The following is a 23,638-nucleotide window of genomic DNA, read 5'->3' on the forward strand; positions in this document are numbered from 1 at the left end:
AAAGAAATAACCGACCAACACCTTTTATCAAGAAATACTATGAGCAAAAACAGTGTCTGGAATGTAACTTTATTTCTATTGAACATACAATGCTCTATTACCTTTAACAACAGGTCATACAAATTGAAACATAAATATAGTATCACACAACACAAAGTCTTCTTGATGAATCATCTTAATATCTTCAGGCAAAATGTCTCAATCATACCTCTGATAGATTGTTTTTTTTTGTTTTTTTTAGCAAATACTGTCATGTACAGTAAGTGTGAGTACATGCACCCTGATGCACACATTAAATATAAGTATGCATGTTTTTTTTTTTGTTTTTTTTGCATGTACTTACAAAGAGTGCAGTATAGATTTTTTTTTTTTTAGTGCAAGCCCTGTCTCCTGTGTAGTATCAATGCCCATCTCCAGATTTTAAACACAGTACTTCCAGAAACACTCAGAGTTGCCTCCTCTCTTCCTGAACTGCTTCCGGATGCCGAGCACACGGCTGAAAGGATTTAAGAGACTTTGTTTCTCCAGAAGGACCTAAAAGACAGGATAAAGACGTTTGCTCATTGTATGTAGCTTCACATTTATTTTGCTGTTGAAGGATAACATTTGTAGATAACCCACCTCTCTTTTCATCCCCCGAGGGAGCAGGCCACTCGTTCTGGAACCTAAAAGAAATAGAAACATAAGATGATTCTGTGAATTGATAAATCTGATTTGAACTAACAGGATAATAAGCCATGTTTCTTCTCATGCACTCACACTCCATTAAGAATTCAAGCTAACCTGTTGTGATCAAGACCCCCAACCACCTGCTCCTCAACAATGCACAGATATGATTACACACATATGTTTTCTTGTAACAATTGCAGAAGAGCGTGTCTCACCATCTCTGTTGATCTCTGCAGACATCAATGTGGGATATCTGAAACTGGCATCCTGCAGTGGGAAGGTCTGCTCAGAGAGGGACAGATCATCCAGAGAGCTGACCCCTCGCTCCTCCACGGACACTGAGGACAAACCAAACAACCACCAGCACCACACAAAGTTAGAAAATGAACATGTATAGATTCACAGTGTACATTTTGAATGGGTAACATTTATTTTTACATCTAACATTTGTAACAATTATTGCTTTGAAGAAGAATTTCCCATTTGGGACAATAACGTTAAAGTCTTACACACAGTGCTTCACTTGATTTCTTGATCACCAAGCCCTATTTCTTGGTTTATTCTCGAAAATCGCATACCCAAACTTAAGGCAATATCTATTTTTGTTTTTAAAACTACTGTGATGAGTTTTCAGCTGGTTTGGAAACAGACGCAAATTAATATTAATGCCTCTTAATGGCCTACAAAAGCAAACAAGACCTACAAAATTGATTATTTTGAATGCCTGACACTGCTGCTGTGGGGGAGGTGTCAGTTGAAGTGATTGACTGCATGCTGCAGAAACAGCCTTTTGTTTTCCATGGTAAAAGCTACACAATGTGACAGAGTGATACGACTGTTTAAAGAAAGCAGTATTAGGTTTTTGTTTGAAAAATGTCACTGATTGAACATGTATAGGACAAATCAGCAAAGTGTTCATAGATCCGGCTTTGTCCAGAGGGGTCGCCAAAACCAACACAAACTGAATGTTCCTCACACAGGAGCTTTCAAGGGACCATGTACAATATTGAACATGAATGTTACCATAAGATGTTTTGTGCAGTGTTCTCTCAAAGCTCATACTCAGGCAGGTCACAAAAACCCAAATATTTTCAGCATTTAATGAAAACACCGTTTTTAAAACTGCTTGAACAGAAAGCTGGGTATATTTTCTAACAGCAGAGGAACCTGCATTAATGCTCAATGATCTGTGAACTTTGGCAGAACAATCAGTGTTCAACACCGCATCTCGAAAGCAATTACATCAAGGAATTGCCTGCCATTAATCTTCACAAATGAGGTTTTATTACTTGAAGCTAATCAAGAAACTGAATTAGCTCAAATTGAGTTGTTATTTTTCACTCACCAGGTCCCGGGTAAGGCATCTCAGCAGATTCTGTGATGGGGTGGGCCAGCAGGGGACCAGAAGCCAGGAGGAGGAAGGCCCAGGACAGAAGATAGTTGCACTTCATCACTGAAGGATGCTGATGTTGGACGAGGTTCTGACCCGCACAGAGCTCTGCAGGTGGAAAGGAGACTTGTTCATGCTCTGTTGGTCCTAACTGGGTTATATACTTCCTGGACTAGCCTGTTGAACCCCTCCTTCATGCTAAACACATCAGTTATATCGTCCATCCCGTCCCTTTCTAAGTGTGATAAATCAACAGGATGTCAGAGGTGAATTATAGGATCAATAAAAAGACAAGAGCGTCAGCCCGAGCTTCAAGGGCACAGTCATGTTTTAGCAGCTCCTCGGACCGATTGACTGTTTTACTGTCTTTGTAAATGGGACTGAAGCCGTTGTTTCAGATGTCACTCTCTGCCGCATCTCTCAGGGGAGCAGGTGGGGAAACTGTGCAGCCAAGTGACTAATGTTTTTATGCAACCAGTTCATTAAACTCTCGGGCCATTTGAATCCTCTTGTCTCAAAGCCCAGAGAAAAACTGAAAACACATTTGGAGCTGCCTACAAAGCGGGGAGAAAACCTAATAAAACAGCATAATTACTGGCACAGAGCTTCAGTGGAAATGCTAAAATGTTCAAGGCCTTTTAGCCTATAAGCCACTTGACATTTCAAATCAATTTAAGACAGCAGAGAGAGAATTTTTCATGGGTCACTGAATCAGATTGATTCAGGCACATTATTTAGAGGCCTTGTTCTGTTAAACGCTACATTTGTGCTTACACTTTTCACACTTATTCTTAGTCATGACATAAAACTCAACTTTATTAGTCGTCCAGAGTCAGAAGAGCTTACCTATTTACAAAGATATAGACAAAGTCATATTTTATCCTCCTGTATGTAAATTGTATCTTTATTAGAAGTGTGACGTCAATTTTCAGACCCTTGTATGGTAATGAGGCTCAACCAAGCGCTAGTGACATTTAATTTTACGACCAGAGGGCCAGACGCTCCATTAGGTGTTGTTGTATATCATAGATATTAGGATTTATATTCTGTTAAAGTCAAGGTCCAGCCGCTGCTCTTTATTCAACCGTCTAAAATAAATGTTTTCTCCTCTGCACTTTACACAGGTCCTCTTTACAATTTACGGGGAATCTATAAAATCTGTAAGGCACGTGTGTTTAGAACCATTAAAATATATATATTTTACACTTACCTCAGATGCATTATGTGTGGATCAATACAAAGAGAGCAGAGTGGTAGTAAAAAGTCCATAAATTCATAAAGCATGTTTTAAAAGAACTGGAAGGGGAAACTGTGTATTTAACAATGTTTTTGGAACACTAGATAGTTGAATTAATTCCCTAGAGTAATAAATAAATGAATAACTTTACAAACATTAAAACATATGTATATAAAAACATTTCAAAGGAAAACATTTCATCTCAAATACATTTTGCTTCTGGAATAATAAATATGAATGTGAGCAGGTATATCTATTTAAATGCATGTTGTTTGACTGAAATAGAAAGAGCCAAAGAGTGTCTTGGTCTGAAAAGATCTCACCTGGTGGGTGGTTTCAAACACAGCAACACATTGTATTATGTGAGTGTATCATTTGTTTTGCCAGGAAAAATAATCACAATATATGCAGCTACATCTGTCAGATGAACACTGAGCAAAATCTGAAAATCCTTCCTTATAAACCATGAAGTCTACCTTTTATACAAATAAACATTTACTAAGGAAGATTATTTATCATTATTATTATTATTATTATTATTTGAGGATTATAATTTGATTTAGTAGGCTACTGAAGTAGCACCATGCACATGACAGAAATGTTTCAGATTAAACCCATTTACAGTCTATGGATTAAACACTTTGTCATTTATTAGTTTTCTTTTGACATTCCCACTGACAGGAGACAACTACAAGGTGTGTCAACATCTGCTAAGGAAAAAAACAATTACCTTATACAACACAACAGCCAAACATGATCCAAGTATGTTAAACAAACACTATCAGTAATGTGACCCGACAAGTTTCTGTGACTTGATCATATTTGACCTCGTGAAGATCTAAATGACATAAGTATAACCAGCAGGGGGCAACATCATGTCTTGAAAACCGCAATAAACTTGCAGTGCACCTCAATACATTTTAAGCACATAAGCTCTCTGTGTGAATTCTTCATCGTGGATCCGATGAATAGACTGATAGATCTCAAGTGGAGAAAAAAAATCTTCCTGGGATGTCTTCTTGGTTTCCTCTCCCCCTCTGTATTTGTCTTTTAGGTTTGAAAGAGTGCACATTGAATTAGTCACAGCGCAAGGCACCTTCAAATCGAAAATAGCCTATAAATTCTCATCCTTTTCAACATTTACAAGACATTTATTTGAAGGCAACACTTTCCCTGCACTGAAATTACACAACTAGCCTTTATGTTTTTTGATGAAGAATTGTCCCTGCCCCACTAAATAAAAAAACACAGCTTTGTCCAGGTTAATAAGATGCACACGTTTGTTTATTGCTATTTATTCCCAGAAATCAAGTTATATTTTCCCTGCCTTTTCTTGAGCTCATCTGCAGGGAATAACTCCAACAGAATAAGCAGATAAAACTTTAAAACTGTTGTCGAAATGCTCACTTTTTTAAAAAAAAATGTCTCCCAAGAATCTCTCAACCTTTAGCCATATTTTCCCAATTTTTGTCATTTAAATTAAAAAAACAACTGCATATAACACGTTTATTTTTGGACATTTATGCTGCAGACTGAGTGAACGGAAAATCCAGCTGGTTTAGTGCTGCCTTCAAGAACTGTTAGAAATATTGCAAACACGAAAGTTAGTACGTGGGCCTGTATGACATTGTAGTTTTTATATTATGTGGGAAGGGTTTAAAAAAAACAAATTTGTGCGCCTATTGTGTTGTTGTTGTCTGGAAGCTTAAAAATGTATGCAAAGATTTCTATAAACTACTTAATCCATTAGTTCAACCTTTTGGCCTGAGCTGGCGGATCTTTTAACATTATTACCAGCTTTACTACCCCTCTCTACATCGGTCCTTGAACTCTTTAAATACGTAGGCCTTTACAGTGATAAAAACGTTCTTTTGTTTTGGTTTCTTCTGTTGTCAGTGAAGTCAGTGATTTTACTTTCAGACATCGTGAGTTGTGATTAAGTTTTGGCAGCGATATGTCTGAGCCTGAAAGAAGCACGTGAAGGCAGCAGCCGTTAACCGCCCCCCCCGAACAGGAGCTGCCGAAGAAGCAGCCGGAACGACAGACCGTGGGCTAAGTTTGTCCGCCCTGGCTTCCCATCAAGAGTCGATGGTGCTTTGTTTCATTGATGAACAACAACAACAACAACAACAACGACAACAACCCGTCGGCTTCACTTTAGGATTAACACCAAACGAAGAGGCGTTAGAAACGGTCAAGCACGTTGGTGACATTTTAGATAAACTGTGGGGACAGAGAGAAAAGAAAGAAAAGTGAGGGAGAGAGAGAGAGAGAGAGAGAGAGAGAGGAAGCGTGCGGCGGAGCGACTAAAGTTGACACCTGGCTGTCATTGTTTGGTACTTGTTGAATATCAGGCTGTGTGGGCAGCGTGCTGCGAACAGGTAGGCTTGTGAAACAAAGACGGAGTGGCTTAATGTTTGTAGGCTTTATATTTTTACTCTGCACTCAGAAAAAAAAACAAATTGACCCACTGTGAGACAGATACTTCTTTAACCACAAAGTCCACTTCATGCTAAGCTGCTGTTAGCTAACTGTCATTGCCTCACTTTCTGAGCAACTACTTTACTTGTGAATATCACCGAGATGCACCAATAAGCTGTTATATCTGAAAGACATTACAGCCTCTCTTCTTGGAGGTTTAGACTTTCTTACTTCCTTTAATGTCCATTTCAATATCTGGATAACTCCCACAGCTCCCTCTCTTGTGTCAGGGTCTTGTGTATCACTATGTCATATTGACAGAAGAGGGACAGTGATGGCAGAGCTGGAAATTGACCAGACCAACCTTCCACGTGTCGAAGAAGGTAAGCTCAATCCTCCTGCATGTACAGAAACTTTAATCCCAGTGTAAGAGATGTGTGTGTGAAGACTGCACCATGGTTCATTCAGGGTATGTCTTCAAATACTTCCAAAGTGAGTCCAGAGTCAGTCACCTACTGAGCAGCAGGGATCCAGTGTTTGAGCTATGGGCACTTAAAATAGAGAAAATATTAAGGACAGACATGTTGTAGAATGAGACACAACATGTGACAACTTTCTTTTGTAATCTTTTTTCCCATGTTGACACAGAGTTGCAGCTGTTTTTCTGTCTGCTTTATTGCTTTGGCTTTTTTTTTATTTTTAATGTGTTTTTGAGTTTTCCTCAAGCAGTGCTGAGATGGATCTCATCACAGACAAGTCTTGTTTTTGGGTTGTTTTTTTTTGGGTGCGCCGCAGATAAGAGCAAGTAATGAGATGGATGTTTGTGATATTTGGAGAAGGAAATGCTATCACATGAGAGGAAGACTTCAGTAAAAGTTTATTGTTTTTTAACTTTCAAAATTCAACTTAAGGCGCATCCAATATAAACAGTCCCAGAACAAACCCAAAAGAGACATTCTGTTTAGAGGTCGGTTTCTTTGGTATACAAATATAAATGGACTTATCGGTAAATGCAGATACTGAAACAACAAGTTTAAGAGCTAAATTAAACAAATAATATTCATCTGCATAAACCAAAAGTTAAAAAAAAAAAATGTAGGTACAGATTAATTTCTCTTGACAAAATCACATGCATGGCTAAATAATTTGACATGGTCGTACTAATGCAGCCAGTATGAAAACATTCCCAGGTAAGAATGTCTAAGCCGTGGCCTGGGTGTAGACCGCTGACTCGGGCCTTGGCATGTCTACACTAATGAACAGGATGGAAATAGGTCTGCATGTCTTTTATCACAGGAGATAATTCAGCACTCCACTCTTGTTTCCATACACAAAGGGCACACTGTGCCATTTAGCATTTTTATGCCTAATCAAGCAGGGGCTGGGGCACACACAAGCCAGTTATAGCACAATAAACTGCTCATTGACACAACTGGTGTGAAACCAAATGTCTGCACAGTGTCGCTTTGTCTGCTCATTATATACTTTATCCAGACAGATGTATCAGACTGTGCTGATGTCTCTCTCTGTGGCACTATGGTCGTTTATTTTATGCCCCATTGTGGATGTTTATGTTTCAATTTCACTAAGAGCAGCAGTTCCTCGTGTCTCACTTCTCCTCCACTTTCCTCGCCATCTGAGACTCTGGGCCCAGTCAACTTTTCTTTGTTTTCACTGCCCCTTATCAGTTCCTGTTTTGTCCCTCCTCTGGCTGCTCTTGATTTAGCCTGATGTACGGAGGGAATGCAGCTCTCAGAGGAATTCCCCCTTCCTCACCCCCCCCCCCTGTTCCTAATTTCACTCTCACTAACTGACCCAGAGTCCCATTGCCCCGCACCGCTCTTTGTTTTCCATGACAGTTTGGTCCAATTCATGGGCTGGCTGGTCCAGTGCACTTAGTCTATATCACACACACAGAGCTGTGGGATGAACGCGCACTTAGTGGTGAAATCTTGTGCGAAAAAAGCAGCATGCTGGAAAAGAGAACAGACCAGAGAGGAGGAGAGAGAAGAGAGGGAGACAGCGTGTGGGCGGTCGGTGGGGGATTTTGGCTGAAAATAGAACCCTTGTCATTTTCTCCTTTCGCCGGTTTCTTTGTTTGGCAGGCACTCGCTTCTGCAGCTATCCAAGGGGCTGCGAAGATGAAAGAAACCTATCTCTGTCTGTGTTTGATCGGCTGCTCCCTTGTGCTGGATGCCTGAGATAATCTGAATAATTTTGATTTGATGTCAGTTCTCAAAAGCTTGTGGGTTTTTTCAGCTGTTTTACTAAAAGACAGATTATACCCTTTTCTGATTTTGTTGTACATGCAGCAGAAGTCTTCTTTTGACCACCAGTAATTTGAAATATTTAAAGGGGCGGAAGTCATAAATGACAAGATAATTCTCTTAGTTTTGCCTTTGAGTTGCATAGGTCATGGTTTCCTATAGTTTTGTTCCTGCAAGGAAAGTCTGCACACACGGTTTGGGAGCATACTGAGCTACACATTTGGTAGCCTCGAAGATTTTCAAGTTGTTGTTTTTTTTTTTGCACTCTTTCTTACACAGTCTTTCCCTTCTAGAGTTGTCAGAGTCAATTTTCAGTTTTCTCCTGCATCTTTGTGTTACTATCCTCTTAAGAAAAAGACCTGGCCCAACAGGCACCTCTCAGTGCCCTTATTAAGAAGCTTATAGTGGAAGTCTAGCAAGATATTTGAAAACACACTTGGCCTGGGCCCGCCCCACACCATCTCCCTCAAAACCTGTTCAGCAGTTATAAAAACACAGTCTCCTTGTCCCGCCTCCAGAAGGGTAATGTGAACGTAGTTTAAAGGAGTTTGGAAAAACAAGTTAACCCGCAATGCAGACACACCCACACAGACAGACCTGACAGTTTCCTCTATATTTGCCTCCTTTCCTTTCGGTCCGCTTTTAAGTAGGATTTAGGCGTAAACTCATGTTTTGAACTGTCGGATTAAAATCAACCCTTTGACCTAATCCCTCTTCATTGACAGACTGGACGCATAAGGGCAGGTGGGAGATCCGTTTAGCGGATAGTCTGTTAAGCTGTACAACAGGTGTAAGTGGTAATGCATGTCTGTCTTTGGTATGGACTTACTCTCAGGGTAGACTTATGTGGTCATTTCTGGTGTAAACGGACACTTTTGATGGCTTAGTGGCTGTCTGGGTGATTTATGTTTGGGTGACCTTTTGACTGTTTAGCCCATGTAGACAGAAACATACACTGAATAATTCCAAACAGGGCACTTTTCTTTGGTTTGGGGATTTACGGTTGAGCTCGCCTAAATTTCGCTACTTTTTTAAATTTTCCTGTTTACAGATCTGAACAAATAGAAGAAATCCTCAGTTTGACTTGTTATATCAACCGAGAAGCTGTTCTCGAAATGTTGAAAATCAACATTTCAGAGTAGGCTCGAGTTGTTTTATTATAAAGAGGAAGGGGACCTTGTGCATTTTGAAAATATGCATATGAAAACAGATAGCGATCAATGTTTGTGTCTCTGAAGAAAAAAAAAACCACATGTACTTTGTCTACAGCACAAACTCTTCAAGGTAGCAGACATAACTTTTAAGTCTGGGATAAGTTGAAGGCTTGATGTTTAGTCTGTTCTCAGTTAGCTATCACAGATATACTTTACCTTGTACCATAAACTGGATAAATCACTCTTACAATGGATCTGGAGGCCTCACATTCATTCTCATCTTCCATGGCCTCATCCAGCCAAACTTCAGACAGTAAGTTAACTTCCAGGGTCTTAGCTTGTCTTCTGGTCCTGCATTACATATGTTTCTTCTGACAAAGAGACTGGAAAAAACAAACAAACTTTAAGCCAGCCAGTCCATTTTAGTAAAACTAAATGAAGAATGAATGTCTCTTAACTTTTGACTAGAGCTGCATGTTGTTCAGCTATGTTTATCATGTTTGTCAGCCATTCAATCATTCATTCAAAATCAGGTTTATGGCCGAGTCGATTACACATACAAGCAATGATTCTTGATGTTTTAGGTGAAAAAAAAAAAGAACAAATTAGAATATATACTGGTAAGTAGGAAGCTAGTGAGCAGCAGTGCTCCGGCTGTCAAGGGACTTAAATACGATTTTTTTTTTTTTATATATTGGCAGCTTTTTTTTTAATTTAGGAAAAGAAGCAATTAGAAAAACATAATAGGAATGTGATGAGCTGAGCATTTTTCACAGATCTTCAACAATTAAAAGAATAAACAGTCAAGATATTGAAAACAACTTTCAAATCAATTGATGACAGGAATATTTGTCATTGGCAACCTCAAGCTAATATCATTGATTCAAAGTTTAAAATACAACTTTTTTTCAATTCATTAATTATGTTTTAATGTAGGCTTTAATAGGGCTTTTGATTTAGTCTTATAGCATTTTCAGGACCCTGATTTGAATTGAATGAGTCCCATAAGGTGACAGACTTGGTGATACCATCAGAAAATATGGCATTTAATGCAGCAGTATAAAATGTATCAGGTTTATTACAGACAGCATGTCACATTCATTTCAACTCATAGTGTGAATACCTGAGTATCCTAAGCATTAATCACATGGGTGTAAACATAAGTGTCCTCTCCACGGCCTCTGATGCGCTCAGTGGAAGGATTATTACAGGACTGGTGTTTTTAATAGGCCTGGCCTCAGTCTGGAGGCTCTCCTCTCCACAGTGAGCTAAATCACTTCTACAACACCATTTTCTGTCCTTCTCCTGGAATTTAGAGGAACGATTGTAGGAAATTAACAGCAATGATATGTCTCTGGCTAAAGATCGTTGAAGTCTGGTCTGGTCTCAGTGAAGTGTGTGTCTGCAAACATGGAGGAAGTAGAGATCTGGTTGAACGTGCTGATGACTGTCTGCGTTTATTTTCTCTAAAGTAGATTTTTGAGTTTGTTTAACAGATTGTATACACACTAAGCTTCAGTCCATGCAAACTGCCGGGGCTCATTTAGGACTACTTGGCATGTTTAAAGATTCAACTATTAAGAGCAGTATACAGATCAGAGAGTAATGCAAAACTCAATGTGCTTAAAACCTCATGATTTGAGTTTTAAAATGCATACAGGTCTAAACAGAGCAGTTTCAAGTGTCTTATGTTGACGATCCCTTTGTTTGCCTTCTCATGTTTAGGAACACTCTTTTACTGTGTCTAAAGGTCTTGTGTCTATGTTAAAGGTCTATGTCTTTTCTCAGTGCTTTGACAAAACCAAACAAGGTTGGATAGCGTTAATGCCATGAAACTGATATCTTTTAGGAGAGTATCCAGCAGCAGGTGGCCAGATTAACGGATCGTGGGATAGGGAAGACTCAGTTTGCTGCGAAATGGCTCAATATGGAGAAAAGACTGAGCTGGTGTACAGAGAGCTCTGACTTAAAGCTTTTTGATTTTTAAAAGCCTTACAGTTTTCACTCTGCATACATTTGAACCATCTTCACAGGCTCGGTTTAAATGGTTGCAGGTGGTTCCTAAACTTTGCATCTTCATTTGGTAGTCATAGTAAGCACTAAAGAAAAAAATGTGTCTCTATCTATTCAGATTTTTTCAACAACAATTTAAACGAGCATGTCTTTAGTGCTCATGATAGCATATTATATGAAGTATGCAGACATGTATACGCACAAACCAAACAAATAGAGTAGGTCACACTATTGTTTTTTTAGAATGAGGTCAACCTGTTCTTCTGTTGCTGCTTCATACTCTAACTTAGACAGGACAATAAAATTGTGGCCTCTTCCATGTCTGTCTGGAACACTGGTACCCTGCTATGATGAGTACTTTAAGAGAGCCTTTTATATATTTAACAGGGAATGAATACATGCCAGAGTGGAGAGTGGTTTCTTTTTATATAGTTTTGAGGGACATTCTGTCCACATTGTCAAAGAAACAGCCGTCATGAAACAGCAATCAGGCCGCATGTTTCCAAAAAGTCTCCTATATTGGCTCCCTGAAGCTTTCAAATGTCTCAGCTGTTGGATGAAGCCATTCATTGCCATTTAAGACTGTGGATATTTTCTGTCGTTTTAGAAATCACCAAGCTGAAATAATTAATTATAACTTCCATATCCCCCCTCCTTCATATTTAAAAGCTTTGTAATGTTTTCATGTCGATTGATGTTTTTATCCTCTGTGGTTTCAGTGTGCCAGTGTTTTGCTGTGCTGGAGGATGGAGTGTTGGCACACAACCTGCAGGAACAGGAAAGTAAGTACAATGTCAAGCTACTATGGCAGCTGCCCACGGCCTACATGTGTACCTCTTTGTATCATGTGGGTCTGCTTTTTTAACCTTAAGTTACTTTTTTAAAGTAATTAGCTAATGAATAAACTTAGAATCTATAAGTACACATGATACATAGATAGTAAAACATACCAAATGCTAAAAACTATTTAATTATCATGATCAAACAAGCCAGACCAGGAAGCCTAACATAGGAATGTTGTACTTTTTAAATGGTTAACTTTTGTCTGTAACCGTCGTATGGTATGTCCTTGCGACTTTCCACAGTAAACAAAGTGAGCTGTTATTTGGAGTTTGTTTTTTTAGGATTCCTCAGGGCCAGCTTGTCATACACAATGCTTAGGCATGAATACACAAAATCATCAGGTTTAGACTGGAAGTAATAGTCCAGGTCACATAGTACTTCATTATTAAACACTGATTAATGTTAACCCTCCAACTCTTTCTCTACTTTTTCCCTCATAGTTGAAAAATACTACACCACCAACATCCAGAAGAACAAACTAGTCCAGAACGACATCCGTGTGGCTAAAAGGCTGCAGGATGAGGAGGAAGAGCAGCGGATGCATCAAAGTGCAACTCTCCGACAGGCCTCCAGACAACTGTAGGTAACTCCTGCTGACAAATTCAATGTTACAAAGTTAATGCTGTACTATACACATGATACTACTACATATCCTGCAGGTACCCTTAACTTACTCCTTGTAGATTTGCTTCATAGATTTATATTCCTTTTTCTTTTCTTTTTTTTTGATGATTTGTTCGTAGTGGCATCTGTAACATATGTTTTTTCATCCTTTGAACATCCATAGTGAGGCACAAGACTTCGAGTATGCTCGTTTAATTCAGGATGAGATCCAGCGCTGTGCTCAGGAGACTCACAGGAGAGAGCTCTACGATGAGGTGAGCTCAAAATGTGTTTAATTATGTCTACATGCAGTTTAAATTCAACCATGTAATGTATTAAGATTTAGATGGAAGATTTCTCACTGGGTTGACATTCAGTCTGTGCAGGTGGTCACATGATCTCTCCCTTTAGGGTCACTATCAGAATGCCTTTATTATCATTGCACAGCTGTACAACAAATATGGTGCTTCTTTTAAACGTTACGTACATACAATAAAAAAGCAGAAACATTCAGCACATACAAATGTAAATTTAGATCAATAAAACCACACAAAAAAGGAATTGCCTGTCTGTTGGTGAAGCCACAGAGTAACTTGTTGTTGCACTCCTCTGAAAAGGTGTTGAGCAGTCTACATATTTATTATTGCATTCATTATTATTGGAACTATCTTAAAATGTTTAGGCTTTAGTTCAGTTTTCTGATGGCATGTATCATCACATTACATCAGTTGTATTTGAAGGAGTTCCCTTTTGTAAGTTGACTGAAAAAAAAAGGGGGCAAAGGTCAGTTCTGACATCACGTGAACCTTCATCTACTCGTTAATTATCGACTTACAAAACACCTGGAAGTGATGCATCTTTTCAATTCTGAAATCTGCACCCATCTGTCCCGATGTAAAGCCATTATTTCTTTTCACTCAGGGTGTTGCACAAACTACTTCTGTTATTTACTCTAACTTCAAATGAAACGACCCTGCAGTCGGCATGCAGACAGAAAGCTTATTAACCCATGGCAGATATAAATGAAGCTTCAATGATGCATAGAGACGTTTTTAATTGATAAACTGTAGAATGGAATGATAAGTTAAACTCTCTTCTTTTTGCACACGAGAATGTTTTATTACTGAAAATACACATCAACATCATCCGCTTGAACAAGGTCCAGGGTGTGGTTAAAGCGGTGAGTAGGCTCGTCAACACCTGGGGTCAAACAGATTGAGTCCAATACAGACAGAAAAGCAGTGCTAGACCATCATTACCAATGTCCACATGATTTATTTATTCTATTTTATTTAGATTTTAGTTTTTTTGGGACAGTGGATAGAGTCATAAATCAGGGAGAGAGTGTGGGGAATGCCATGCAGAAAAGGAGCCACAGACCTGATTTGATCCTGGGCTTCGAGGACAACAGCCTCTGTGCATGGGGCACGCAAACCCCCATGTCTACATAATTGTCACAAACTAATATTATTTTATATTAGATAAATATATAAAAAAAGCAAGAGCAAAAAAAAATGTGATTAAAAAACTCTATACTATAATAAATATAGGTGTTCTTAAACGGTTAGAAAGGACAAGGCTTTCAAAAAAGTCTAATTCAGATTTGGTCTGAGGTTGATTAGAAGACTAGAGAGTTAAAAAAAAGCTGCCACTATAGTATATTACATGACTTGGAGGAGTGGATTCATTCATAAACTAACATATTCATCTTGACACAGGATGTCAGGTGTCAGGTGTATGCAGCCTGAGATAGTCCTAATATAAAAGGGCAATCATGACAGTAGGCACCAACCTTGAATTAGCAGCAGCATGATCCTTTGAAGTTCTGCACAATCAGCACAGGGGCTCCTCATAGAGTTATATGGCACTCGGGACATACTTGTGTATCATTTAATTATCTGGCTGTTACCAGCAGGTCAGGGAGTATCACATGGTTCACTTTTCCCTCTCTCAGGACTATCTGGGTCCATAATGAATGGTGGTTGCAGCAAAGTGCTGCTCTGTGCCTCTGCTGTGTCCGCTGAGCTGTAAGAAAGCTGTATGAACAAAGTCAGCTGTTGAACTGGGACACAAGCTGTCAGCTACCAATGTGGATGATGGCTCAATCTATGTCTTTTGTGGTTTTGTGGTCTAGGTCTTGTGTGTACTTGATTCTTACTAGATGTGAGCACTTAAGATGTTTCAGACTTTGTGTAAGAGGCAGGTTGAGTAAAAACAACATCTTCGTACAGCGTTTAATCAAGAGAGTGGCTCAGCCGTTATGAGGTTACCCTTACCCTTTAAATGGTTTATCACTGTAATCCGGGTTACCAAACTGGTTGGGCTAAACCTGTTTGGTTTTTTTTCCAAGTTAAATGTCAACTTAAAGACATGGCCACTACGGTTAAATAACTAATCTTTAAATTCAGAATTATAGATTTACATATGTATATATTACTGCTGAGATATGAGTCCTTGCTCTGTTTCTGTCTTCATTTTGTAGTTTTGTGTCAAATTCTCAAGCATCAGTATTGTTCTTAACAAGTTACAGTCTATTAAGATTGTTTACAGTGGGACCTTGTGTCTGCAAAAATATTCTCCTCGGCCTATGATGTGCTTATTAGCGAAACTGACCTTGCTTAACTAATACTGTCATCTGTTTTTCTTTTATGCTTTACATCATCAGGAACAATATTCTTCTCTCATCTTATTCAGCATCTGCTTTTTGTAGACAAAAACAATTTAAACAATCTTTACATTTGTATTAGTTGCTTTGAAAACAAAGTTATCCATTTTCCCTGCTCTTTATTTGTTGCACAGCACAAGATGCCTCCAACATTTTGTAAATACCAAAAAAAATTCATTCTGAACCCCAAACAGGAAGTTGCAACCAGATGGTTTCCATCAATCACATCTCCTGTGTTGTTCCAACGTCAACCCAGAAGTTCAGCTCCTCAAATGCTATGTTTTTATGTCTGTGTATGTTTGCATCATTTATGTGCATTTCTGAATATGGGTGACTTTACAAGGAAAATAAAATCAGACTAGCCACCAATAGAGAAAGTGAAAGAAAAGCATTGTTGGTGAAAACTGCCAACTCTGCCACTAAACTCCCCAGCTGGAGCGGTCTGCTTCACAAAGCCGCTTCAGCACGATATTTTCCTTTACCCTGCAGTTTCCTTTTAGAGGAGGCTGCCTTGAACAGGCTTATAAAAGCTCCTTGTTTGGAGGATGTGAGGTCAGGGAGGCTGTGGGGGTTCATTCATCATTATAAAAAAGGTTTGGTTTGAACTCTGTTGGAACAAACATCAGGTGTCGACACAAAGTTTAAAGGTGAGGCCGCTTTTACCTACTGGGTAAAAAGTCATGTAAGGTTATGCAGCACAGGATGTGAGTAATTATTCAATATGGATGTCATTATTTCTTTTGAGAGTTAATGTTGGGATGAAATAATAAACTATTACCCTCCTGTTAGATTACCTTCCTTAATGACTGCCTGATCAGAGGTGTTGATCAAATATTTGCCTCCCTGTAGAGTCTGCCTTTAATTAAGGAACAGAAGGCATCAGGCTGAGCTCTTTTAAATGCCAGATCCCTATGGCACTCCACACCTAACCTCCCGTAGCTAGCTGCTAATTGTCTGCTGATGCTTGCAAAGCAGCTGACACACACACACACACACGCACACCCTGATTGCAAAGCTAAAGAAGCTGCGTTAGCTTTAGTTATGTTGATTAATGTTGCCAATGCTGCCCACAGAGGGATTTCATACAATTAACTGTTATAAATTTGCTGATATGTAGAGAACATTATTATTCCTGGCCTGTTCAAGAACAACATCAGAAACACACTGTGGGGAAGCGGGGGTGTCTCATTTAGAGGGCAGAGAGTACTGTGCAGCAGCTCTGGTGAGAGGCAGGCATTCTCCACTGACAAGGTGTTACTTCAAGTGAAGCAGTCGGCTGGCCTGCTTCTGTTTTGTTGTTGTTGTTCCAGAGTTCAGACTGAAGGAGATGAAAGGTTTAGCCTGAAATGTTTCCACCCAGAGCTGACTATGATGAATAGAGGCCATTTATTTGGCTTAACCTTCTCTTGAATGACAGTGGTTGTTGAATGAAAATTCCTACCAAAAAAAAAATCTCCATGGTCTCCTGTTGTGTATTGATAAGTATATTAATCAAGTAAAAGCAATGTTAGTAGTTTAGGGGTCAAAAGTGGGATGAGGGTCAATGTATTAAGCAGTTTAAGAGCAATTTTCTGAATTGTCAAAGAAAACAAAGATAAAAGCTAAATCTTCTTCTTGGCCTTTTTTATATCATGACACATTTCTAGAAGATTGTGTTTTATGCCTTTAAAAAAAAAATGTTTCCAGGGTTATTAAAGTTCTCACCTTACTTTCGTTTTTTATAAAACCTAAGTAGTGCTGCCACCTGCTGGTTGAATACATTCAGAACTGTTTATTTGATGTCTTTGAGAAACACTTCCACTAGTGGCAGTTCAGGGTTGCACAGCAGTGGTGTAACAAGAAGTAAACATTCATTGGAGCTTGTTTTGACTTGTTTGTAAAGATTTTATCCAGATTCTTCATTTGCTTTGATAACTAAAATAGTGTATAGAAAATGAGTCACTTAAAGAAATATGACCCTATTGTTGGAGAATAATTCAGGTTAGGATTGAAGGGTTTTAACAGTCACTCAAATCTAGTTGTGAATTCCTCTCAAACTCTAAAAAATACTAATCATCTATCAATTCCTCTCCCACTATTTTACAGAACACCTTCATCTCTCTGAAATCTTCCTTAATACTAAAATCCTGTTTTATCACTCAATAGGGCCAGAGCACTAAGCGGTGCAAAGATCTTAATGAAACAGAAAAAAATAGATCTCTCTTAATTTATGTCTTCTGAAATGTTTTAAAGGGACTTTATGTGCTTGAAAACCCTCAAAACTCTGCACACACATTTTCATGTTTGTTAGTTTTGTACCGTAATGAGTTTAAGTTTAGATTTTTTTGCCATGTAAGAGGAAGTTGAAATGAAACCAGGAAATGAAATGTGTCTGTATACGTCAGGGCATGCTCAAAGCTGCTTATTGCGTTTATTTTAACATGCATATAAACAAACAATCTGTACTGTTGTGTTTCCACAGGAAATAGCTAAACGTCTGCAGGAGGAGGAGAAGCAGAGAGTCAGGAGTAGCAGCAGAGGGCAGGAGTGCCATAGTGAAGGTAAGGTCAAAGTTTTACAGTTTGTTTTATTGTTACAGATTTTTTGGGTGATATGACAGCCGAAGGCAGACAGGAAATGTGGGGTGAGAGAGTTTGGGATGACGGGCACCAAACAGCATCAGGATCATCAGTTGAACCTCGGACCAGTCAGACGAGGACTGTAGCCTCTCTGGACGTGCTGACGGTCTCTCTAACAACGCTTTGCTCTCCTTCTATTCATTGTTAGATATTAGTCAGTCGTTCAGCATGAACAAAACATTCCTAACAAAGCTTCTACTATTTTATTATCTTCATAATGTGTTGTGTCCTGAATCAGCTGCATGCACATAACATGTATTTTATGTTGTCAGTTAAGCATCATGTCTGTTTTGTCATATATAAATGCATTGGAAAGCCTCATTTGTGTCTAAAACATTTATATAAATTGTTTTAGGTTACTCTTGAGTGACATGCGTTTGTAATGTGTTGTGTTGCCTTGTTGTAATTAACTACACTTGTCGTAGAGTAAATGCTGGTAGCCTCACCCATGTTCCCTGCTTTTGTGTTTGCATGTTTGGCATTACTAAAGGCAGCTCCTCCGATCCTGCTCTGCCTTCCCCTCACCAGCACACACTCGGCTTCTCTCACCAAGGAGACGAGCAGTACTCATCTACCACCAGCAGGTGGCAATGTTCTACCTCTCACGACAATGTAGACTTTACTGAGCCTCTGGCTGACTCCCCCAGGGGGTTAGCAGCTCAGAAAAACACAACTCCATGGTCAAATCAAGGACACACAGATTCCTTTAGGGAAATAAGGAATACATTGAGAGAGCCTTTGAGTGAGGAGTCAGAGGACTCAGACTCAGTTTTCTCTGAGCAGCTCTCTCTCTTGTCCCAGAGTCTGAGGGAAAGACTCAACACAGCACCTCCACGACAGCGGGCATCTTTATATCAGCCACAAGAGAGAAACTACAGAAGCTTCACAGATGAGCTCAGAGGCTTGGAGGAGGAGAAAGGAGAGTCCAATGATGACTATAGTAAAAATAGTGACCTAGAGAGGAGGGGGTCTAGGATTTGGGACGAGGAAAGAAACCATAGAGCGGAGTATAAGAGTCGCCATAGCGGAGATCAGGATAGAGATACGGGGTTAGTTGAGGTAAGAGAAAGGCGATGTAGCCGCAGTGAATCCGTCAGGCTACATGACAGGAGCAGACACAGCAACAGAGACTTGGCAAGAACATGGAGCGTTAGGGAGAACCCTGACAAACATGTCCGCTTTCGGGATGACAGCAGGAGCTCGAACAGGCTGCAGAGTGAGAGCAGCAGCGTCTGGGAGATGCTGGGCCAGGTCCTCTTGGAGAGGGGTGTGCCTGTGAAGTTTGGCGGCAACGGGGCGCCACTTCAAATAATACCTCAAAGACGAAACAGTCAGGTTCTTCACGGGAGCGAGGCCTCCTACAGTGACACCCAACCACATCAGAGAGCCTTCCAGAGAGCTGCCACCACCAGGCACAGTTTCCATGGAGATATCAGGGAGAGGAGGAGATCGTCATACCGAGAGAACAGTGGGAGAGATCAGAGAGAAGAGAGAGACAGGCACCATTATAAAGTGGACCATGACGGGGAGGCTTCTGAGATTAGTAGTAGAGGTTCCTATTTTGATAACAGAGAAAGGCGAGGCAGTAGAAGGATTAAAGAGCACAGATATGATGATGAGAGGGAGAGGACTGCATATGGCTGTGAGGTCAAAAGGGCAACAAGCCAACGCAGGCATTGGCACAGTACCATAGAAGAAAGGTTAAGCTCTGAGGAGGAGCAGGAGATGGAGAGGAGAGTAGAGTGGCACCACCGCAGAGCCCCAAGGCGTAGCCAGAGTCTCAGGAGCAGCAGCGTGGCCTCTACCAGGGAGAGGTCAAGAAACATGGCAGCAGGTAACATCCAGAACTGCAGCAAGCTCCAATCTGCAGGGGGAAGCTTCCACAGCTGCGCTCCTCACCTCTCTGTGTGCATCTGCTCCTCTCGTATTCCCTCAATCATCGTCTAATCTGGACAAATAGAGATTTTTTTAGTGGTGGCTTTGGGTCTCTTACTGAAGTGGAACAGTTACTGGTTTATATCTGTCCTGAAATAATCATCTTGTGCTTTTATTCTAAACTTCTTCTTCTTCATTTTTTTTAGTCAAAGAGAATAAGTAGCATGGAGTGTCTTTCAAAACCTATCAACATCGTTTTACATGCTGTATATTCTCCTCTTTTTGGTGTGATTCAAATTCAAAGTCCTTTTGTCTTCCAACCTCTGTTTCAGTTCACACGAATGATTCTGGACCGATCATGTTTTATGATCTTGAACTTTTCGTATGCTTATTGTCGTCATATTACACTTCAGTTCCTTTGTTTGACATGATCAAATCTCTCCTTCAGGAGCGTCACAGCAACCCGATCCAGACGAGGCAAGCCTGGACCTGGGGGAGCTGCAGCAGGTCCTGAGGGATGAAGAATTGGCAAGAAAACTGCAGGAGGAGGAAAAAAAGCTGTCGAGGAGGGTAATGGACACAAAACTTTATTGTTGCAAAATAATTGAAAAAAAAGCAGTCTGTATTTTTTTCTGACTGTTGCTGCTTTTCATTCCAGTTCTCCCATCCTTCTCCACGAAGTTCTCAGCCAGCGGGAGACTTCAGAGTGGCACAAGTAGCTCAGGATGAGGTACTGCAGTGACTTCAGTATGCTTGAATCTTCAGTGTAACACTCAAATGTTGAATGATGAATTGTTGTGTTTGTGCTCTAGGAAATTGCACGTTTTATGCAGAAGCAGGAAATCAAGTCGAAGCGTAGATCTCGTGAGCTAGAAGGACCTGAATCATGGCGCGAGCACAGAGCCATGATGAGTCATCACAACAGAAGAGCTGCGAAAGACAGACAGGTACATGTGTCATCAACCCTGAAAAACAGTTTCAATATCCAGAGAGTAAATATCAATGCACATCACAGGGTTCATCAAGAACTTTTTTTTTTTCAATATTTTATTTGTAGTTTTTAGAAAAATAAAAAAAATACATATTTAGAAAAATAATACATGAACAGACAATGATTCAAACAAGCACACATGACTCAGACATGTACATAAATACACATACAATGAATCAAATAAATGGTAAACTGTAATTGCTTACATAACTGTCAGTCATTCAGTACACTCAAATATGCAGTAAATTAAGTCTCTAAGAAGAGGTCTGTGGGGGTAAGAAGGTGAGTTTTCAGCCCACGACAGCTTTGTCCAAGTGGGCAAGAAATGGGTGCCAGATGGCCAGATTGGACCCTGAGTTTTTCCATACGTATGGCAACCTGTGTTTAGAATAGTGAAGTCGGTGGACCGCCTAAAATTGAATCAGCTAGTGTCTACTGTTGACAGAGCAAGAATGTATCATACACAAACTACTATCCCACAAAACCTCAGACAGATCAATGCCTAATCTTCTGTCCAAGCCTCCCTGATCTTCACAGTACGGTCTGAAATACAAACACACAAACTCAAAGATGAGATCTCTAGAGTTAGGAGGGTTTTTCAGGACATCAAAAAATGCATGTTCTGCTGAGAGGGTCTCAAAGTCATACAGTTTGGATAGTATTTAGAGCTTTTTACACCAGATCGATTCACACTTACCTCTTAAAGGTGTTACTTACCGCTTAAAAAGCTAGTGTCCTAAAAAGGGGGGGAAAGAAATCGACTTGACTTCAAATGTCTTAAAATGTCTTACATTTACCTGTGAGAGGTCTTAAGTTAAAAGAGACATGTCTAAATACTTTTTAAAATCCCCACTGTTGTTCATATTATGTTTTGATAAAATACAGGGAATGGAGGGCAAGAGCAAAAACAATTATTACAATGCAACTGGCAAAATATGCATAACAGCTTTTAAACATTGGCCAATGGGAATCAAAGCAATTCAGTCCAACATGAAATCAGGAAAGCTTTAACTAATAAGCAGCAACCCTGAATTTTGTTATCCAACACATTTGAGTTTGTCTTCTTAGTCAACTTTCAGAGTCTGACAGGAACTCAGATCCTTCTCTGGATTCAAGTGAAATCCAGACCTACATATCCATATCACCATGGGGTGTAGAGGGTCGAATATACACTTATAGAGAGCTCTCTGTTAGTATTGGTGTTTTTTGTCAGCTAAATGAGTAAGACTCGACTTTCTGCTGCCTCAGGTCCAACGAGAGAGGCTTGACTCAGAGGGACTTCCCTCCCCCACAGAGGACTGTTCCCCAGAGACCCTGCCACCCAGCCCCATCTCCACTCTACCGTAAGTGTCCCTACAGTAATGTCTGTACTTTTACTATGTATCTTTTATCGACATAACTTGCTGACTTACAAACTGTTACATTCACAGACCGACCCAGCAGGTCAGAAACATCGCAGAGGAGCTGGACCCGACCTTCCAGGCCAGGAGGCACGACACAGGTTCTGTAAACAGGACGAGTCTCGCTCAGAGTGAAACTCGGCAAACAATGGCTGGACACGCAGACCCTTTTCCTTTCGATGCAGGTCCAACCTGTCAGCCACTTCCTGTGTCGCAGCCCGGCCTGCGTGACTTCCTCGAGGAGCCACATTTCATCCCTCCAACAAAACGGCAAACGGACAAATCAGGACGCACTAAACCCAAAGAGAAGAGGGAAAACTGCAAGCAGCAATAATAGTTGTGCTTTTGGAATTCATATATGTATTACGTTTATAACACTACATATCTTTTCAGCTACATGGTTCTCATATCTGTAAGTCTAAAAAAAGAATCAAGTTTTCTCTCACTATCCATCCCTTCCAGCACTTTAGACCAGAAAGATGTTTATTAAGTGAATAATGACAATTTGGATGCATGCCTTTTATATTTTTCAAAGGGACATTTATAGTTTGTCTAAACATTGTTTGCATTCTGTAGTGTTTAATTTAAACAGTATACTTTTTTTTATAGATAAATATTTGTTACTTTTTTTGTTGTTACTATCTTGTTAAGCAGTTTGTTGTGAACATCTAAAACATCAAATAACATGAAGAAGAGGTCACTACGATAACCTCTGACCATGGATGACAGCAGTTTTCAAGAAGCTACATTTAGACATCCACTTCTTCGGTTTCTGCCAACTCTGTGTATCAGCAGTTTGACGGGACAAAGCTTGATGACAATCTAATGAAAGTCTCACTTGATGAAAAATCTAAGTAAGAGAAGTCTACAATCTAAAGTTCAAAGGTCACCTCACTTTACGAGTGATTCAACTGCATTTCACTGTGGTTCACATCAGACGCTTAGAACCGTCCTTTGGGTGAGACGGTGTTGATGTCTTCCTCATATACAACTGCGTGGTAACCCCCCACCCGACCCCATGGAATTTCCACACTTAGCATGATTACGTATGAGTGAATGAGGACTGAGATGCGGTTGAAAGCTGCAGAAAGATTGTTCGTGATCCTTTTATATTACATTACTTGGTTGATATGCAACTCCATTTCTTGTATGTTTTATCCACACTGGTTTCTGTAAGTCAGAGACATTTATGAGTTATATAATACAATGCTCCAACAACTGATTTGATGTTCAAACAGAAAACAACTCGTGTGTTTTGCTTTTGTTGTTGTTGATGTTCGTATTACTCCCACATTTAAAACACTCTTTTTCTTTTTCTTTTTTTTATTGTCAGAAAGTGCAACAGATAATAATAAAAAAAATCCTCCATTTTTATTGTCTGATATGAAAATACATTATTAAAGATTGCTCTGGTGTAATCCAGTGCTGGCATGGCTCTAAAAACACATCATAAAAAAACACATTGAACACACAGAAATACACTTTGACATGA

At 39.7% G+C, this 23,638-nt stretch overlaps 2 protein-coding genes across 5 annotated transcripts; one reads left to right on the forward strand and one right to left on the reverse strand.

Moving 5' to 3' along the window:
• Positions 1-61: 61 nt before the first annotated feature.
• Positions 62-2,755, reverse strand: LOC132989583 (urotensin-2-like). The gene is made up of 4 exons (XM_061057277.1): positions 2,015-2,755; positions 885-1,007; positions 622-665; positions 62-534 (listed from the first exon to the last, which is right to left on the reverse strand). The coding sequence occupies exons 1-4, from the start codon at positions 2,118-2,120 to the stop codon at positions 421-423; spliced, it is 387 nt and encodes a 128-aa protein (XP_060913260.1). The 5' UTR covers positions 2,121-2,755; the 3' UTR covers positions 62-420.
• A 2,765-nt stretch (positions 2,756-5,520) lies between these two features.
• Positions 5,521-23,520, forward strand: ccdc187 (coiled-coil domain containing 187). Of its 4 annotated transcripts, XM_061057682.1 has the most exons (12): positions 5,521-5,677; positions 6,008-6,100; positions 11,871-11,933; positions 12,435-12,573; positions 12,782-12,872; positions 17,724-17,802; positions 18,371-19,714; positions 20,204-20,325; positions 20,414-20,485; positions 20,568-20,702; positions 21,995-22,089; positions 22,177-23,520. In XM_061057682.1, the coding sequence occupies exons 2-12, from the start codon at positions 6,052-6,054 to the stop codon at positions 22,478-22,480; spliced, it is 2,493 nt and encodes an 830-aa protein (XP_060913665.1). In that variant the 5' UTR covers positions 5,521-5,677; positions 6,008-6,051; the 3' UTR covers positions 22,481-23,520. The 4 variants fall into 4 exon arrangements, with proteins under 4 accessions (XP_060913665.1, XP_060913664.1, XP_060913667.1 ...); XM_061057681.1 differs by lacking the exons at positions 5,521-5,677; positions 6,008-6,100 and adding an exon at positions 8,635-9,451; XM_061057684.1 differs by lacking the exons at positions 5,521-5,677; positions 6,008-6,100; positions 18,371-19,714 and adding an exon at positions 9,270-9,451.
• Positions 23,521-23,638: the final 118 nt, after the last annotated feature.

The sequence above is a fragment of the Labrus mixtus genome, chromosome 15 (assembly GCF_963584025.1).
Source record: "Labrus mixtus chromosome 15, fLabMix1.1, whole genome shotgun sequence".
Classification (NCBI taxonomy): Eukaryota; Metazoa; Chordata; class Actinopteri; order Labriformes; family Labridae; genus Labrus; species Labrus mixtus.

Bases quoted from the DNA above. Each gene is read 5' to 3' on its own strand.
- LOC132989583 (XM_061057277.1), bottom strand. From the start codon at position 2,120: ATGAAGTGCAACTATCTTCTGTCCTGGGCCTTCCTCCTCCTGGCTTCT. The intron at 1,008-2,014 runs GTGAGTGAAAAA...GTTTGTCCTCAG, and splicing joins GATGCCTTACCCGGGACCTG to TGTCCGTGGAGGAGCGAGGG. The intron at 666-884 runs GTGAGACACGCT...TATTTCTTTTAG, and splicing joins TGCAGAGATCAACAGAGATG to GTTCCAGAACGAGTGGCCTG.
- ccdc187 (XM_061057681.1), top strand. From the start codon at position 9,388: ATGGATCTGGAGGCCTCACATTCATTCTCATCTTCCATGGCCTCATCC. The intron at 11,934-12,434 runs GTAAGTACAATG...TTTCCCTCATAG, and splicing joins CAACCTGCAGGAACAGGAAA to TTGAAAAATACTACACCACC. The intron at 22,090-22,176 runs GTAAGTGTCCCT...TTACATTCACAG, and splicing joins AGCCCCATCTCCACTCTACC to ACCGACCCAGCAGGTCAGAA.